The 17,097-nt window shown below is 49.3% G+C and overlaps 7 protein-coding genes across 7 annotated transcripts; 5 read left to right on the top strand and 2 right to left on the bottom strand.

Annotated features, from left to right (window-relative positions):
• On the top strand, positions 1 to 4,175 carry FSUBG_6401 (na+ k+ 2cl-cotransporter; the record flags this gene model as incomplete). The annotated part of the gene is made up of 5 exons (XM_036684596.1): positions 1 to 241; positions 294 to 828; positions 887 to 1,592; positions 1,719 to 2,352; positions 2,398 to 4,175. The coding sequence occupies 5 exons, from the start codon at positions 1 to 3 to the stop codon at positions 4,173 to 4,175; spliced, it is 3,894 nt and encodes a 1,297-aa protein (XP_036538116.1).
• Positions 4,176 to 5,445: 1,270 nt separating this feature from the next.
• Positions 5,446 to 7,062, top strand: FSUBG_6400 (uncharacterized protein; the record flags this gene model as incomplete). The annotated part of the gene is made up of 1 exon (XM_036684595.1): positions 5,446 to 7,062. One exon carries the CDS (start codon positions 5,446 to 5,448, stop codon positions 7,060 to 7,062), a length of 1,617 nt encoding a protein of 538 aa, XP_036538115.1.
• Positions 7,063 to 7,267: 205 nt separating this feature from the next.
• FSUBG_6399 (GTPase (G3E family)) lies at positions 7,268 to 8,383 on the bottom strand (the record flags this gene model as incomplete). The annotated part of the gene is made up of 1 exon (XM_036684592.1): positions 7,268 to 8,383. One exon carries the CDS (start codon positions 8,381 to 8,383, stop codon positions 7,268 to 7,270), a length of 1,116 nt encoding a protein of 371 aa, XP_036538114.1.
• Positions 8,384 to 8,834: 451 nt separating this feature from the next.
• On the top strand, positions 8,835 to 9,204 carry FSUBG_6398 (uncharacterized protein; the record flags this gene model as incomplete). The annotated part of the gene is made up of 2 exons (XM_036684591.1): positions 8,835 to 8,961; positions 9,017 to 9,204. 2 exons carry the CDS (start codon positions 8,835 to 8,837, stop codon positions 9,202 to 9,204), a joined length of 315 nt encoding a protein of 104 aa, XP_036538113.1.
• Positions 9,205 to 11,465: 2,261 nt separating this feature from the next.
• On the top strand, positions 11,466 to 11,843 carry FSUBG_6397 (Pfs NACHT and ankyrin domain protein; the record flags this gene model as incomplete). Its single annotated transcript, XM_036684590.1, has 1 exon — positions 11,466 to 11,843. The coding sequence occupies one exon, from the start codon at positions 11,466 to 11,468 to the stop codon at positions 11,841 to 11,843; it is 378 nt and encodes a 125-aa protein (XP_036538112.1).
• Positions 11,844 to 12,422: 579 nt separating this feature from the next.
• On the bottom strand, positions 12,423 to 14,195 carry FSUBG_6396 (PPPDE peptidase domain protein; the record flags this gene model as incomplete). Its single annotated transcript, XM_036684589.1, has 2 exons — positions 12,423 to 13,874; positions 13,923 to 14,195. 2 exons carry the CDS (start codon positions 14,193 to 14,195, stop codon positions 12,423 to 12,425), a joined length of 1,725 nt encoding a protein of 574 aa, XP_036538111.1.
• A 969-nt stretch (positions 14,196 to 15,164) lies between these two features.
• Positions 15,165 to 16,923, top strand: FSUBG_6395 (guanosine-diphosphatase; the record flags this gene model as incomplete). The annotated part of the gene is made up of 3 exons (XM_036684588.1): positions 15,165 to 15,396; positions 15,466 to 16,813; positions 16,866 to 16,923. The coding sequence occupies 3 exons, from the start codon at positions 15,165 to 15,167 to the stop codon at positions 16,921 to 16,923; spliced, it is 1,638 nt and encodes a 545-aa protein (XP_036538110.1).
• Positions 16,924 to 17,097: the final 174 nt, after the last annotated feature.

The following is a 17,097-nucleotide window of genomic DNA, read 5'->3' as shown; positions in this document are numbered from 1 at the left end:
ATGACAACACCTCAACAGTCAGATACCAAGGGAGTTGACAATGGGGGAGAACGACAACGAAATAGTATAGCCGAGTCCCTAGGCGGACGAGGATCGGTATCAGTCACCATGGAGCCACGGCACAACAAGTTGGGCAGCATCTCGGGTGTCTACATCCCTGTTTTTCTCAATATCATGAGTATTCTCATGTTTTTACGATTCGGTCAAATCATTGGGAAAATCGGCTTCGCGGGCATCCTCGGTAAGCTTTTCTCGCATATGCGGCCTTTCACAAATCTTAACAAAGGCTCCAGGACTTCTAGTTACAGCTTACTCCATTGACTTATTGACGACGCTTTCTCTATCGGCCATCGCATCCAATGGAGAAGTCAAGGGCGGTGGTGCATACTACCTTATCTCGCGGTCTCTGGGACCTGAGTTTGGTGGTTCCATTGGAATCCTCTTCTATCTTGCTCAAGTTCTCAATGCAAGCATGAACGTTGTTGGTCTTATTGACTGTGTTAGACTGAATCTCGGCGCGGCTTTCCCCTCAGGTTACTGGACTGGCTATGGCCTCCAAACAGCTGCCCTGTTGCTTTGTACTGGTCTTTGTTTCCTAGGATCTGCAACTTTTTCGAGGGCCTCCAATGCTCTGCTTGCCATCCTCAGCTTGGCCATTGTCAGCATCCCGGTCTCTGCTGTCTTCAAGGCTCCCTTCCATGATAGGGATCTCGGGATTCATTTCACCGGACCTAGTCTTGATACCCTGACCGACAACTTTCTTCCTCACAGCGGCCCTCAGTTCAAAGGCCTCGAAACGTTTCGTGATCTGTTTGGCATTCTATTTCCGTACGACCCTAATGCCAACCGGTGTGTGTATGACGAGCTTGTACTGACAACAAGACAGTGCTACCTCAGGAATCTTCGCGGGTGCATCCATGTCTGGAGACCTCAAAGACCCAAGCAGATCGATTCCTCATGGAACGCTCTGGGCAATGTTGACAACCTTCATCATTTACTTTGTCGTAATCCTTTCACTGGCTGCGAGTACAACTCACACATCTTTCCTGGCCAACGACAACGTTATCCCTCTCGTCAACCTCTCCCAACCTGTCATCCTCGCTGGTGAATGTGCAGTCACCTTCTTCTCCGCTCTTATGGGCCTGATCGGTGCCTCCAAGCTGTTCCAAGCTTTTGCAAGGGATAAGCTTCTTCCAGGCCTCGGCTTCTTCAGCAAGGGCACAAAACATGGTGACGAACCTATTTACGCTTTGCTCCTGACTTATGTCATTGCACAATTGGCGCTCTTCGCCGATCTCAATCAGATCGCTACCTTTATCTCTATGGGATATCAGATGACTTTCTTTGTCATGAATTTAGCTTGCTTCCTTCTCAAAGTCGGATCAGCCCCTAACTTCAGGCCAAGCTTCAAGTTCTTCACCTGGCAAACTGCTTTCCTTGCCGGCATCTTGTCAGGCTTTGCTATGTTCTTCATCGATGAGACCTATGCTGCTATTGCTATCACAGTACTTGTGTTGCTATTCCTCCTCATTCATTACCTCAGCCCTCCTAAGCACTGGGGCGATGTCAGCCAGAACTTGATCTATCATCAAGTAAGGAAGTATTTGCTACGTTTGAGACCAGAACACATCAAATTCTGGAGACCGCATATCATTTTACTTATCAACAACCCTCGCAGGCAGACCAGGTTGATCCAATTTTGTAACTCACTCAAAAAGGGGTCGCTTTACATTCTTGGCCATGTCATCGTGACCGACGACTTCAACTCAGGGGTTCATGAAGCTCGGCTTCAACAGCATGCCTGGACAAAATACATCAATGAGTTCTCCAAGATCAAGGCTTTTGTGCAGCTAACAATGTCGCCCACCATCACTTGGGGTATCCGCAATCTGATACTATCAGCTGGCCTCGGTGGAATGCGTCCCAACATTGCTGTGCTTGGGTTTTACAACATGGAGGAACTGCGGAAATCAAACCCGAAGCTACGCGTACCTGATGTTCCCGTATCTTTGTCCAGTCAAATGCGACGGCCCGCTAAGTCAAATGGCAAGGCCCCCGAAAGGCCTCGGAGACGAAGGGGTGACACGTCAGCAAGGCTCATGGAGGGCATCCTACCAACAGATGTTATTCGTACCGAGAATATGATGTCTCCAAAAGAGTATCTGACTATATTAGAGGACCTTGCGTTGCGATATCGACTCAACATTGCAGTGGGGTGTGGCTTTGAATCGCTCGAGACGCCAAGAAAGGACGGAAACAACACCAAAAAGTACATCGACCTATGGCCTATCCAGATGTCGGCCGAGGTTACTTCTGACGGAAAGAGTTTGCTGACCACCAACTTTGATACATGTAAGATCAATCTCTTGTGAAGATGACACAAGCTAACATTAGTAGACACCCTCATTTTGCAGCTGGGGCATATTCTTCACAGTGTGCAACTCTGGAAGCATGTTTATACGCTTCGGGTCATGGTGTTTGTGGAATACGAGAGTGAGGTCAACGAAGAGCATGCTCGGGTTCTGGCACTTCTTGAGAAATTAAGAATTGACGCAGAGGTCAAAGTATTTTGCTTGGCATCAGGCAGCCTAAATACTTACGATCTCATCGTCAATGGGATAGGTAGCGACATCGATTGGGAGATCGTTGTCAACGATGCACTCCGCAACGAAGAGTGGTGGGATGATGTGCAGATGTTCCGAGGCCGATCAGACAACATGACTTCTACCCAGGAGCTGGATCAGCTGGAGCACATATATGATACGATATCTGGGAGGCCTGGTTTGTATAACCCTCATGAGGAAATATACGATCGTCGACGTGCTAGCACGACGGATGTTCCCGAATTACCAAGACGGCCGGCTATTCGGATGCTTTCAAAGATGGGGGTTAGTATGGGAATTCACACACACCATCTCCCCGATGGCGCATTAGATGAAACGGATAACGAGGATGACGAGGCAGAAGACTCGCAAGCAGAACTTCTTGATGACGAAGAAATGGGGTACAGTTCTATACTAGACCGTGAGTCGATTGACGAAACAAACATCGGCCCGAGTGATGCAGCTCGCCAGCCATTGTTGGCGGGTGGGGATTCTCATGATGAGGATGGCAGAGTGCGTGGTGACTTCTGGGAAAGCTTTGGCCGAAGGTCCAAGTCGGACACAGTTGGCGATGCGGTCGGGACAAGTACGTCGTACGGTACAATGTCATCGTCTGCGACAGTAAAGGGAGTTGGCGCTGGCGTTGGTGGAGTCCAGACATCACAGTCGGCATCAGCATCAGCCTCTCAAGTGGTACCAGAATCATCAGCAACACAGACGAGCCAACGACCACTTGGAGGCAGCACAGACTCTGCCCCGGAAGAGTTTCCCCCTCTTGTCTCGCGAGACTCGCTAGGACCCTCGGCAGCCTTCAGTCGTGTACGCCCCCCAAGCCCTACGCGAGAAGACACTGCGCGCCCGTATCGCAGCGGTGCGTCAACACCAGGAAGACCAAATCTTTCCAGGCAGTCCTCGGCCGTGAAGTTCTCTAGCCGCCCGGTCCCGGAAACAAAGATCGTGGCCTCGGAAGCAGAGGGGTCCACGATAAGCTTTGCGCCGCCCTCTAGCACCGAATCTGAGACTCCCAAGGCCGGACCGTATCGACCGAGCTATTCGCGGCAATCGTCGCTGGGAAAGTTCCCGAACAGATCCCGGTCTAGCGGTCAATTGTTGGCCGGCGAGGAGAGCAGAAAAGTCAGTTTCGCGGAACAGTCTGACTGCGAGCCATACTCAACGCATCATTCTCGATTCCATTCGCGGCGGAATTCTCGAGGATCTACACAAGGAGGGGGCGAATCCTATGACCAAATTCCAGAAATGCTTGAAAGATACAGATTAAGTTCACATCTAGAGGAGGAAGGTCAAAATTCGGGTTACACGCCGCAGGGATTGGAGCTCTCTTTCAACGAGCTTCCAAGCAGAGCACAGCATCTCATTGTGAACGAATTGATGCGTCAGCATTCCAAGGAGACAGCTGTTCTTCTCAGCACGCTGCCAATTCCTTCGGAGGGCACTTGCTTGGATGAAGCTTCTACTATACAGTATCTGTCTGATGTCGAAGTTCTGTGCAATGAGCTGCCACCAACGCTGTTGGTTCTGAGCAACAATATGACAGTGACTGTCAACCTATAGTCGATCGCTTAATCAAACAAACAATCAATGAATTACAAAGCCGCAATATTTCCATGATTGACAGCTAGCATGGATGACCCATGTAGAGGGCCTAATTGAGGCTACTGAGGGACATACAGGTAGTTACCTACCACACTTGGTTGACGACATGGACGGTCTCTAAAAGATGGCGTAAGCCGAGTCATGACCAACAAAGGACGGCAATGATTACTAGCCAGGAACAGCCTTGCAAAGACCATGTCAGGCACAGGAACCGAGGAACGGGACAAGATAGTGGGAGCTAACAGCTGAGCCATTCGGTCGATATAGTTTTTGTGAATTCTTGCACGAGGTTTTGGATTTCAGGGGCAAGATTCACTGGAATGGTCTCTGAGGTTCTGAATATATCGGGTAGTGAGTGGATAGGACAAGGTAGACTGATAGTTAGGCGGGTTTTTGGTGGCTTACAGCCATGAATCATGGGCCATGTGGCTCTACCTATGTCATGTCATGTCACCTCCCAGTCTTAGTCTTAGTCTCTGTCAGTCGTCACTGAGAAAGAATCATGAGAGCGTAATTAATTTATTTTATTGTCAGCTTTCATTGTGTGCTTGTGTCTTTATGCTCGGGCTCTCTTGCGGCCTATCTCTTGAGGAATGGTTGGTGATCTTAATTGGTGTTACCCAAACTGCATTGCATTCTTTGGAGACAAACTCTCTCTTCTTTGTACCTTTCCCGTCCCTGTGCCGTGTGCTTGACACCACCTCTGACGCCTTAAAGTGTCCTATTTAGTTACTGCAGAAGCCAAAAGGTTGAGTTGCCCCCGCACAATGACACTACCTACCTGTTGTCATCGGGACCTCCGAGCCGCCTTAGTTGGCAAGAGGCGCATACTAGAGGTGACTAGGCCATCTAGCTAACAAGGTTTGAATTTCTCTTTACCACGATAAACTCTGTTAGTCCATCTTCCAAGCTCAGTTCAGTTCAGTTCCGCTCTGTACCCCAGAGCTCTTTACCCACTGAAGATATCCTCCGAGGGGGGGCTTGTCTTGTAAGACCCAAGACCCCTCCCGTCCATCACTCATCTACATTCCAGTCAAACAGCCTGACACCACTCAGCTCTGTCAAAAAAAAGGGGATCCCAGAGACATTTCCTTATAACGGAGGCTGGGGCTGGGATTACCATTCTGCTAAAATCAGGTTTTCTGGGAAATTCTCTTTCCTGGCCTGTGAGACATTGTGCTCCGAGTCAGGCTACTCTACTCTTCTTCACCAAGCCAACCTCTTCACGATGCCTTCTTGGACTTCCAACAACGATGATAAGATGAGCAGCTGGCGGGACCAGCTCTCGCCCCGAAACCTGAGTTTCCGGGGCTTTAGAAGAGCTTCCGAGTCTGTGGCAAAAACAACCTCTTCAACCAGTAAAGATTTCGCCATGTTGCACTATCCGGACCGGCCTGCGAGGAGGATCACTGAGGCCGATATTCCCAGCGACGAAGAGTGTAAAAAGTCTCTTATCAACATGAGAAAGGCTTCTTTCGTGGAGCAAATACATCGGCGGCATGAAATTCAGCATCAGAAGCAGTTATCTCCTGTACCAGAACCGGCGCAAGAAGAGCTTTCAGCATTGAGACCGCCTCAACATGAGCAGCCTCGTATAGTACAGTCACAACCGCAGCCACCACCAGAACAACCTCGGACATTTCAACCACAGATTGAGCAGCCTCGAATGATACAGGCACCAGCGGAACATCCACGACTGGAGCATCCTCGAGCACAGCAGCCGTTGCGATTGACTTTTGGGCCATTTAATGGACAGTTTCGATCTGCCTTTGGACCACTTACACCCGCGGAAGAGGAGCCATGTCCGTTGGAAAAGGTCGACACTGTTGGGTCTACAGCAACAGCAACACCAAAAGATTCACTGCCAGTCCCCGAACCTTCTGTGGGCATTCGAAAAAGCCTCTTGATTGTTGATGATTTAAATATTGCAAGAGAGCCCTCGCATTCTGCGGTCATCAGCGAAGCCAAGACCATTAAGCTCGAACGAGTAGACAACCACGCTACACCTGGCGTCTCACCAATCTCATCTCCACGACCAAGCGATGCTTCGGCTTCGGGATGGCCCAGACGAAAACAGTCAGTTCAAATGGTCGCTATTCGTCGATCATCGCAAGATTCTCAGAAGCGCAAGCAGTCTGTTCACGCGGTCGTTGTGCGACGGCCCTCCAAGCCAACGGCAGACGCCCTCAACTCTCATCCCGTTCACGCATCTTCTACACAAGTCCATGTTCGACAAGACAGTGTTTCAGACCCGATGTGTCGAGTGTGTCATGATGGAATTGCTGAGACGTCAGGGACTTGTTCAAGCTGTGAGAATGACTCCATCACAGCCACGCCGGTCGAAATCAGTCCCAACTTCTCTCGCCTTCATCACAAACCAACTGTCAAGAAGTACAACCGTCCTCCTCCTCTGATTCCCCAGTCTCTGGACGGTATCGCCAAGCTTCATCGCCCCTCCGCTTCTCTCACCTCTGATCCTGAAGCGAATTCACTATCACCGCCGGCTTCACCAACATCGCATTGCAGCAGTCCAGCTGAGACCGTCAAGACAGTGGCGACGGGTCCTTCAGTCCCTCCGACCCCAATGTCGGCCCTCTCAACGCCTGAAGTGTTCAAGCGCTTCCAGGAAGAGGTTGAATCAAGGGCCAAGGCAGATGATAGTCCCTCATTCGATGATCCATGGATGATCAAGTCCAAGACTCCCGAGGATGATGTTTACGAAGATGACTGGGCGGATTACTACTTTGATGAGCAGAATTTCAACGACGATAAAGTCACTAATGGGCCGGCGCCTGGTGCGAATTTTGTTCCGAGTCCTGTTAACCCAGGTCCTGGGTGGATATAAGCCTTAGGAGATTGCCTGTAAAGGATTGTATCATGTATGTATTCAAAATGTTGGGTAGCGGGTTTGTTTTTCTATATCCTGGTCAAATTGCGACAAGCGTTCTTTCAATTCAATCATGAGTCTATGCTTCATAACCATCTCTTTCGTCTCTTCGTGACATCTTCTTTCATCTGATCCATCTCAACTTTCGAGTCTATGTTCTAGTCTATAGAATTTTTGTAACGGTCAAATCACTTGAATCTCCACCCTCTAATTCTATCAGCCCACCAGCTTCAATTCTCTTCTTCCACTTATTGCTCTCATATCGCGCAAAAATTATCGTCATGCGTAGTGTAACATCACTGCTCGAGTCATGCTCCTGCAGTGATTCCGCAACAGGTGTGAACGTCCAGCGGCCAAATGCCCAGTTGAGGATATATCGACCGGAGGCGCTCGGCTCTGGTGGGGGAATATCGAGATCGGAGTTTGTGGGCGTTGATGACAGTGAGACAAGGGCCTTGATGCGGTAGGCTTCGTCTTTGGGGGCGGAGGAGAGGAAGGCGATGAGCTTTTCGGTCGAAACGCGTGCTGAAGGATCGGCTTTCAGAACAACTGACAACACCTCGACTTCGCTTTGGTGGTTGTGAGAATGACCGTTTGTTGTACCATTGGAGTGGTCGTGACTGTGGCCGTTGGTCTTTTCAACATCTGCCTCTGTCAACTCCTTCGCCAAACCACCATCCACGCCAAAGATCAAGTCCATCGACACTTTGCCCTTGTCGCTCTTGACCTTGGCAACGTCAACTTCCAGATCACCGACTCGGTCGAGGCATTCGTCGTATCGCAGCATGCTGACATTTTCCCACTTGTTGAAGACAATGAGATCGGTGTAGCGCGCTTGAATGCGTGCCGTGTAGCTAGTGTCCTCATAACCCTTCCAGTTCTCGACGTCAATGACGCTGATGACACCGTCGAGGATATACTTCCCGGACTCGCGCGCAAGGCGATTGACTTCGAGAGCGAGGGTCGCGGGAAAAGCCGAGCCGCTGGTTTCAATAACGATTCGATCGGGTGTGACGGTCTTTTCTAGTTCTTCGAGCGCGGGGCCGAGTTGACCGACGAGGTTACAGCAGATGCAGCCGTTGAGGAGTTCCTGAACACCCGATATGGCAGAGTTGGCGGCGAGTTGTGAGTCGACTGCGAGATCGCCGAATTCGTTCTTGAGAAGCGCAAGCTTATATTCTGGGTTCTGGGCGCGAAGTTGAGGGATCAGGTTCAGAATCAGTGTCGTCTTACCTGACCCCAAAAACCCTGTAACGATAGTGATCGGAATTGGCGCCATCGTTGCTGTACTTTCAACAGAATTGAGGTTGAAAATAGCACATGTAGAAAAAAAGGAACGGCGTCAAAGTTTTGTTCCTGATAAAATACCTCTTGATTAGCGGAACAAACAAAAGTGATAATGTTGGGTGATCATCAGCCCATCCATTCAGAACGGTCCGATAAGATAGACTTTTGAATCGTTATCGGGCCTTATCGGAACGACCCCTCCAACTGCAACTTGACGTCACTTTATAGAGGGTGACAAGCTGAAAGAATGGACTAACGTAAGGTTTCACAGGGGTGCATTGAGGATTTGCGCCATTGCGTATGCCAATGCCGGGGATAAAGATGGAAGAACAAGGAAATGGGGTAGGGATACACAATATTTACATGCATCCTTCTCTCGTCAAGATCTCAATCGGAGCATCATCCTGCAACAGGAAATTCAAGCCGCCTAAAACGAAACAAATATGGCTTCTCCAGAATCCGGCCACAACAACAACGTCCAAGACGAGAGCTTCAAGAAGCAGCTTGACAAGGCTGCGGAGAGCACCCGTGAACTGGAGAATCAGAAACCTAATCCTGTTATCGAGAAGAGTATGCTCTACGGATACCACCTCTCTACATATATCAAATTGCTGACTTGTTGCAGTCACAGAATATGTCCCAGCTGCAGCCAAGATCCTGCCTGTTCGTCAAAGCCCGCCCAAGGAGGAAGACAAGCCACCCGGACCACCAGAGCGGCCTCATCATGATGACAAAATCGAAGACTTTGTAAGGGATCAGCACAGAAGTCAGGGCGTTGATGGAATTCTGGGCGATTCTCCCAAGGATGAATGATGGGATTCTTCAAGGTTCTTAGGGATATTGGCGCAGTATAATAGGGCGTTTGCCTACAACGTAATGAATTCATGATTCACGTGTGTTGAAGTCAAGTTTGACGTGACGACGGTGCAGTGCGACTTGTGAAGGTGTCTTGGACATAGACGCTAGCATGATCGCTAGGAACACAATCCAATAACGATCTTGAGCCTCATGAACCTAATCCTCGCAACAAGGCAAAGCTCGCTTAGATATTGATCGAGACAAAGGCCCAATAGCCGCATCTCGAGCCCCAACTTTGCATAGCGACGGAAAGTTCACGATACAGAATTTTTACAGCAGACGTCTGCCAAGTCCTCATGAGCAGCACGCGTTCATGCGGTATCATACAGCCCAGTATCAGCAGCACGAATCTTACTACAAAATCCTTTTCAGGATGATGGAATGTCCCCCCTTCTTGGCATTACACCGCCTACAGACATCGTTGCGAAACAACGACCTGACGGAGAATTTCCTATATCCAAGGGTTATAATCTACTGAGCGTTTCCCGCGATGGGAAAGGCAACGCGACACCGTGAGAGGTGACCCAGAGGTCGGGTGAAGGTCGTGGCGGCTCAGAAAACATTAAAAAAATGCTTTTTGATCTAAGGAGCAAAAGTAAAAGAGATCGGGAAAAGTGCGAGCTTATATACCCCGAGATTTTCTGAGTGGGGCTGCCGGCTTGGTTAGTCAGCAGGCGTTCTGCTCCACCAAAACTTTCAACGGCGGGTGGTTGGATAAGTAGGTAGGGAAGCGCTTACCCTATATTTAAATCAACAGCAATATTGATATTCAGGACATTGATACAGTGATAGGCATTTGAACAAGCCAAAGTCGCAATTCTTACAGCTTTCTAGCTTAGATACCCTGTAAATAACCTGTGAAAAAAAACTAAAGCATTTAAATTCTATTTCTAATGTACATGATCAAGCATCGATATGCAAATCCACCTTGACCAACACCTACTCAAAGGGGACTAAAAGTACGGTTGGAAATCTGGCTGTGTTCTGCAATGGATCTTCTACGCTGGCTCAAGCAAGTTTGTTGGCGTAGAATGCATGCACATTTTGTTGAAATGGGCCATCGACAATAACTATCTCCGGCTCATCATGGACGCCATTGCGCTTGGTGGACTAACCGTCCAAGCCGCTTCCAGATACCTGCTCCCTAGCGCTGTCGAGGTAGGCGATCTGGACCTATTGAAGTTGTTTTTTAGTTTCCCTTCACGATATTTGGAAGACACTCGCAGTAGCTATTAACAATGTCGATGGCCCCATGGTTGATCTAGGTATTGTTGAAGAATGGTGCCAACACTGCCAGATCATCCTTTGATTATGAACTGCCCATAAGACAGGCATTGAAATAAAGCAATAGTGATAGAATTGTGAGAAGTCTTCTAGAAGCCGGTGCGGACATCCGTCGCATGTCGATTTCACATTCTATTATTCTTTATGCTCGAACTACGGCATCTGCAAAGCTACTGCCAGAGGCTGGAGCCCCAGTGAACTTCGCAGGCAGAATGTTGTTAACCCCTATTCAGCAAGAAGCTATCAGAAATGATCTAGATATGGTCACCTTACTGTTGGAAGCTGGGGCAGACCCGAACTTGGTTTGCGACGGTGCCAGTGACCCGTTACCACGCAATAGCTGTGTTGCAGAGAACGGTCACATTCTTGATGGTATCTCACTTGCACTAATATCACCACTAATGTTCGCAATGGGACATGAAAACTTCGATATGGCTCGTTGTCTTCTGCATGCCGGGCCTACATCTGATGGCCCCATGGCCAGTCATCCTAAAGGGGGGAAACCCTAGACTATGTCCTAATGTCCAATGGAATACCGTCCATCTATAAATGTTGAAATGGTGGAGAGTTACTAGGTCCTGGAAAGATGCGCTTCCGCAATATACTAGACAGGTGGCTGCAGGCAAGATGTGCGAGATCTTCGAAGCACTCTCACAACCAGCAGTGAATATATACTCCTTTGCGCGTGACTAGCATCTTGATGGAACGCCACTACAAACTGCAGTGGAGATCAATGACTATGGACTCGTCTATGCACTCACAGAAGATAGGGTTGACGTGAACAAACACCATGCTCTTACCCGGTCTCACCAGCTTCATAGACGGCGTCACTAAAAGGCAACAATAGCCTGTTCAGACTGCTAGTGCAGCGAGGAGGTGACATTCATGCTCAAACTGCAGCAGGAGGACTCACTTGCCTACAGGCTGCAGCGATGTTAGGAAGCCAAGAACTCGTTGAGCTACTTTTACAAATGGGTGCCCGAGTCGACGACTACCAGATTGGAAATGACACGACCGTTCTCCAAGCAGCTGTCCTAAGTGGCAGTATAGGAACTGTGCGGGCAGTTCTCCATGCTGGAGCAGACGTCAACGACAGCCGAGGTGTCTGCTCTGCCCTTTACCACGCCGCCTGCGGGCAAGATCTTGAAATGTGTGCTTTTCTCTTACGCAGTGGTGCTTTGGCAGACCAAGAGAACAGAGACAGCCCACTAATTGCTGCAATATTTCGAGACTCGCACGAGATGGCAAACCTTCTCTTGGAAGCCCGAGGCAATCCCAACAGTTGTACTCGATTATTACACCGCAAATAGAGCGAGTCAAGCATGCCACATATTCATTATAAAGAAGAAGGCGAAAACGACGTACAGTTATGGACTCCGCTCGCAGCTGCTTGTTACTGGAGTGACATCGCCATGATTACGCTGCTTTTACAGCATGGAGCTAAACTGCACAAAGGGGTGGAATTTCAGTTCTCTCCCGTCGAGGCTTCAATTTGCCGAAATGACTTCAGTTACCACATTTTTCAGTTTGTAATTTACCCAAGAGCGAGGAATCTAGGAGGTCTAAGCTGGGATGATCGGGAATCACTGGTCAGTTGTGTAGTGCCGACGAACGTGCCATGCGAAGTTGTTCAACAGATGGTTGCTGTTGGCGGGAACAATTAGAGGGAGGTTGGACACGGTACTATAGACTGGCTCAGAGAAGGCGGCTAGGATACTGTCTCCGGTAACACTTAGCAGCCTCATGCAATTACGCGATATCGTACAATAAATTTTCACAAAAAGGGATTGAGTTAGATGTCGCGCTCCATATTCGAGCATAGTTCTAGCTAAGTGCGGTATCAATGTAAAAGCATGGACTAGGAACGGAAGAATAGAATTCCTAGTAATCTATGGTTTCCTAAGCCCCTTACCCAACAACTCTTTCCCGACTTCTAAAATGAGCTTTTCATCTGGGAATTTGGACGTTTTGCCAAGGATGTTGTCTCCTGCACCCACTGTCTGAAGCAGATCCGGGAGATCGCCATCAAGTGGTGTACCGTAAACTAAGTGACCCAGGGCGAGAAGCATTCCATGCAACGCCTCTGCTGACTTTTCTTCCAAGGCTATAGCCTCGACTACTGACGCAGCAAGCTCGATTTCGTCATCCCCTGAAAGAGTAGATTTTGACTCCTGTCTTGCCCGGCGGTTTGCCACTGACAAGTTGAAGAGAAGGGAAGAACCAGCAACTCGCACGTTGTTATGGCTCTCGTCAAGGAAACTCGAAGAGACGAGAAGAATGACCGCAGCACGTAACGAGTTGTCTTGCATGATTTCGTCAGAAAATAGGGGCGTCGAGAAGAAGTTGCAGGCCATCTGGAGCGTGACCAGGCGAAGGGCATAAGGGCATCCCGATTGTTGATTAACAAAATCCAGCACAGTCCGGACTGTCTCATGGTTCTTTTCTTCGGCAAAGTATCCACTGACTCTAGGATCAGAAAGAGCGCATCTAAATAAGTCAACGATAGTGAAAAGAATATCAACGGAGAGTGTCGTGACTGAATCCCTGACAAGGCTCGAAAGGTGGTTCATCTCAGGAATGACTGCACTTGAAGGACCATCCTTTGCCCGATCCTCGAGGTATTTCTTGAGAGCCTGTACCTCTGGCTTCCTAGCAACTTCGTCACCCATCTTAACCAGGAGTTTGTCCAGCGGAGGGACCTTTGCATAAAGAACAGGCTTCACATGGAGATTGGCAAAGGTAGGTAGTCGGAGTCTCTCATGAGGATGAACAGGATGTGCCATTTGCACTAGAAGCTGGACATTTCCTCGAAGGGCAGCTGGATCAGCCCCTGACCACCTGTTTTCCTCCTCACCACGTAGAAATGTCACGATGGTTGGTGTCGCTCTGATAGAATATCGGCTTCCAATTTCGTGGGCCTGGGGCTGTGCAATGTCGACCTTGATCAGTGTGGCTTTCTCCCCAACTTCTTCCGCAAGTTCGTCGTAGATTGGGTAGAGGACCTTGCAAGGTGGGCATGTAGCTGAGGTGAAGAAGACGACCGCACATGAATTCTTTGCCCCGTTCATCAAACGATCGAACTCGACAGAATTGGAAACAATCTTGACGCCATGTTTCGGAGCACTTGGCGTCTGAGCGCTCTGTTGGAGTCCGAGGATAGAGCCATTCTGTCTCCCGGCATTGATCCCTTGAGTAAGCTGAGGAAGAAGCATACGACCCATGGGTGAGTCGAGAACAGCCTGTGGCATTTTGACAATGTGCTCTGGAATACCTTTTCCTAATAGAAAGTTTGCGAACGAATCACTGAAATTATTACAGTTGTGATGAAAGAGGTCATAGGCCTGTTGATCGTTAGACAAAGCAAGCAAAACATGTGGCAAGGGCATTACCTCTAGTGTGAAGATCGGGCGTAGAGAGTCGAGAAACTCTTCTATTACATCCATAGGCAGATTCGTTGTGCCGAGATGGATCTTCTCTAAGGGCTGTCCAAGGTGTGATGAGCCCGGTCTGATTGCGATAATGCCTCCATCATAGACATACTCTTTGCCGTTGAGTTCTATAGAGGTGTGATAGATGGCATCGAGCTGAAAGCCCAGAAGACCCATGGACATTTGGCGTGCCATGCCTCGTGAGAGGTCATAGACAAAGAGTTGGACGTCCATCTTTTGTCTATTGAGAGAAACTTGGTTTTCTTGGCCGATAAGGATCGCAGAGATTTATTCACGGAGGTATTTATGGCTTTATGAAGGGTTGAGCAGAGCTTTGGTAGTGAAGGTTGTGGTTGTTGAGTTGAGCAGGTCGAGTTTTAGGATTCTAGGAGTTGAAGTGCAAGTATGAAAGAATACTATAGGTAGTAGGCAGGCAACATTGCGTCGACCTCACTTGAAACTGGAACATTCTAAAGGCGCTGACGGAGAGAGTTCTACCTAGAAAAGAGGCGCAGTTGAGTCTATATTCTAGAGTCATGGCATAGCCAGAAATAATGGATCGAGCCAGGACACTATTAACGAGAATTAAATAGCTAAAGAGTTATAACTATCTCGTTGGCATCTTTCACATAGTTACTGTTCAAACTTGATAACATCGAAAGTCGCATATTGACCATTGGTGGGGCATCTAAAATTAGCGTTTCGTTCTCTCCCCTGGGATTCAGGGGCTTTTCGCATGTCTCCCCTAAAAGTTGATCTTCCAAGGTTCCAAGCCCCTGACAGATGCGCCAGCTGGACGGGCACTATCGCTATGGCCGTGGAGGTGCGTGTGGAACCTCGATTTTTAAGCATGCAGATTGGCTGTACCACGCAAACCAAACCATTTCCGTATCTCACGAAAACTATCTTTGCCCCCCCTTTCTCACTGTATCCGTGTTAACTTATCGGTCTGCAACTGGAAAAGAGAGAGAGACAGAGAGCCAGCTTGTCAACAGCCAACAACCAAAATCTCATCTCCCTTTTAATTTATTCCTTTTTTTTTTCGCCACGCTCCAATCCCAACCCAACCCAACCCTCGTTTCGAAGTGAACCACTCCCTCCCTCCCTAGAATAATCCGATGGTCGACCGAGTCCAGTCCCTTCTTTAAATAGACAGCCCCCGACACTACAATCTTATCTCCCTTTCTTGCGAGACCCGCGCTCATGAGAACACCCACATCGCCGCCCTCATCAAAGTTGCCCGTCTTCGACCCTCACGAGAAACCAGACCGATACAAGTTTAAGCCCAAGAGGCAAGGCATTATTGGCAGGATGAAGGAGTCTTGGATGACACAGTCCCAGCGGACGAGGTGGATTAAGACTGCCGCCATCGTTTTTGCGATTGTTACCCTCTTCTACTTTATCTCCCCTAAGGGTGTTGAAGTGTATCACGAAGGTACGCCTAGTGGAGGTAGTAGCAGCAGTCGATCGAGAGTCCGAATCGCATTGTGCTAACAAGAAGCAGTCACTCACCCTGCGCAGGGCAACAATGGCCAATCCCCCTCAGATTCTTCCTACGGTACCGATCGATGCACGAAGTCTTACTCCAAGGACAAGCCCATCGTCCAGTATGTTCTCATGATCGATGCCGGCAGCACTGGTTCGCGAATCCACGTCTACAAGTTCAACAACTGTGGTGATACACCCGAGCTTGAGCACGAGGAGTTCAAGATGACCGAGAAGGAAGTCGGTGGCCTCAGCAAGTATAACGGCGACCCTGTGGCCGCTGCCAAGAGTCTTGACCCCCTCATGAAGGTCGCTATGGACACCGTTCCCAACGCCCTCAAGGGCTGCACTCCCGTCGCTGTCAAGGCCACCGCTGGTCTTCGAATGATCGGCAAGGAAGCTTCCGACGCTATTCTTGCTGAAGTCCGACGACACCTCGAGCAGGATTACCCCTTCCCTGTCGTTGACAAGGAGAACGAAGGTGTTGTTATCATGGACGGTTCTCTCGAGGGTGTTTATGCTTGGATCACCACTAACTACCTTCTCGGCAAGATTGGTGGTCCCGATAAGAGCGAGACTGCCGCCGTCTTTGATCTTGGCGGTGGTTCTACTCAGATCGTTTTCGAGCCCACTTTCAAGGGTGCCGCTCACGGCGGAATGCCCGAGAAGCTTGCTGAAGGTGACCACAAGTACGATCTCGACTTCGGCGGCCATCATTTCGAGCTCTACCAGCACTCTCACTTGGGCTACGGTCTTATGGCTGCCCGCAAGGCCATCCATGGCGCTCTCATCAAGGATATCGAGTCAAAGAATACCGACAAGGCCTGGGTCAAGCAACCCATCGTTAACCCTTGTATTGCCCCGGGTATGAACAAGACTGTCGAGGTTACTCTTGATGGCAGTGAGGAGCCTGTTGAAGTTACCTTTGTTGGTCCCTCGCAGCCTGCTCCCGCTCAGTGCCGAAACCTCGCTGAGAAGATTCTCAACAAGGATGAGAAGTGCAAGCTCGCTCCCTGCTCTTTCAACGGCATTCACCAGCCCCTGCTTTCCAAGACCTTCACCAAGGAGGATGTCTACATCTTCTCCTACTTCTTCGACCGCACCAAGCCCCTCGGTATGCCTGACTCCTTCACTCTTCGTGAGATGCACGATCTTACCCAGACTGTCTGCACGGGCAAGTCTGGTTGGGACGTTTTCACCACCATCCCTGATGCTATGCCTGAGCTGGACGGTCGACCTGAGTGGTGCCTGGACCTCAACTTCATGATGGCCCTTCTCCACAGTGGGTATGAAATGCCCATTGACCGTGAGGTCAAGATCGCCAAGAAGATCAAGGGCAACGAGCTCGGCTGGTGCCTCGGCGCCAGGTAAGATTCTACGATTTCTTCTGTTTTTTGTCCCTTACTAATGATATCCCAGTTTGCCTCTTCTTGCTGGTGGCTCCGGCTGGTCTTGCAAGGTCAACCAGATTGCTTAAGTTATACCATAGGATATTAGGCGTTGAAAGGAGATGTATGTTGGCTTTTGCTTTTACTACTAGACCGATCCTTTTGGAACGGCAGTGACATTGGGATATGGCAAAATCACGCTACGGACCATCGGCATCACGAACAAAAGATGAACGAGATTATACGTCATGGGTGGCTTCATG

The sequence above is a fragment of the Fusarium subglutinans genome, assembly GCF_013396075.1.
Source record: "Fusarium subglutinans strain NRRL 66333 chromosome Unknown NRRL66333_c0000066, whole genome shotgun sequence".
Classification (NCBI taxonomy): Eukaryota; Fungi; Ascomycota; class Sordariomycetes; order Hypocreales; family Nectriaceae; genus Fusarium; species Fusarium subglutinans.
The sequence above is the reverse complement of the archived record's forward strand: the minus strand, read 5'-3'. Positions and strand labels throughout refer to the sequence as shown.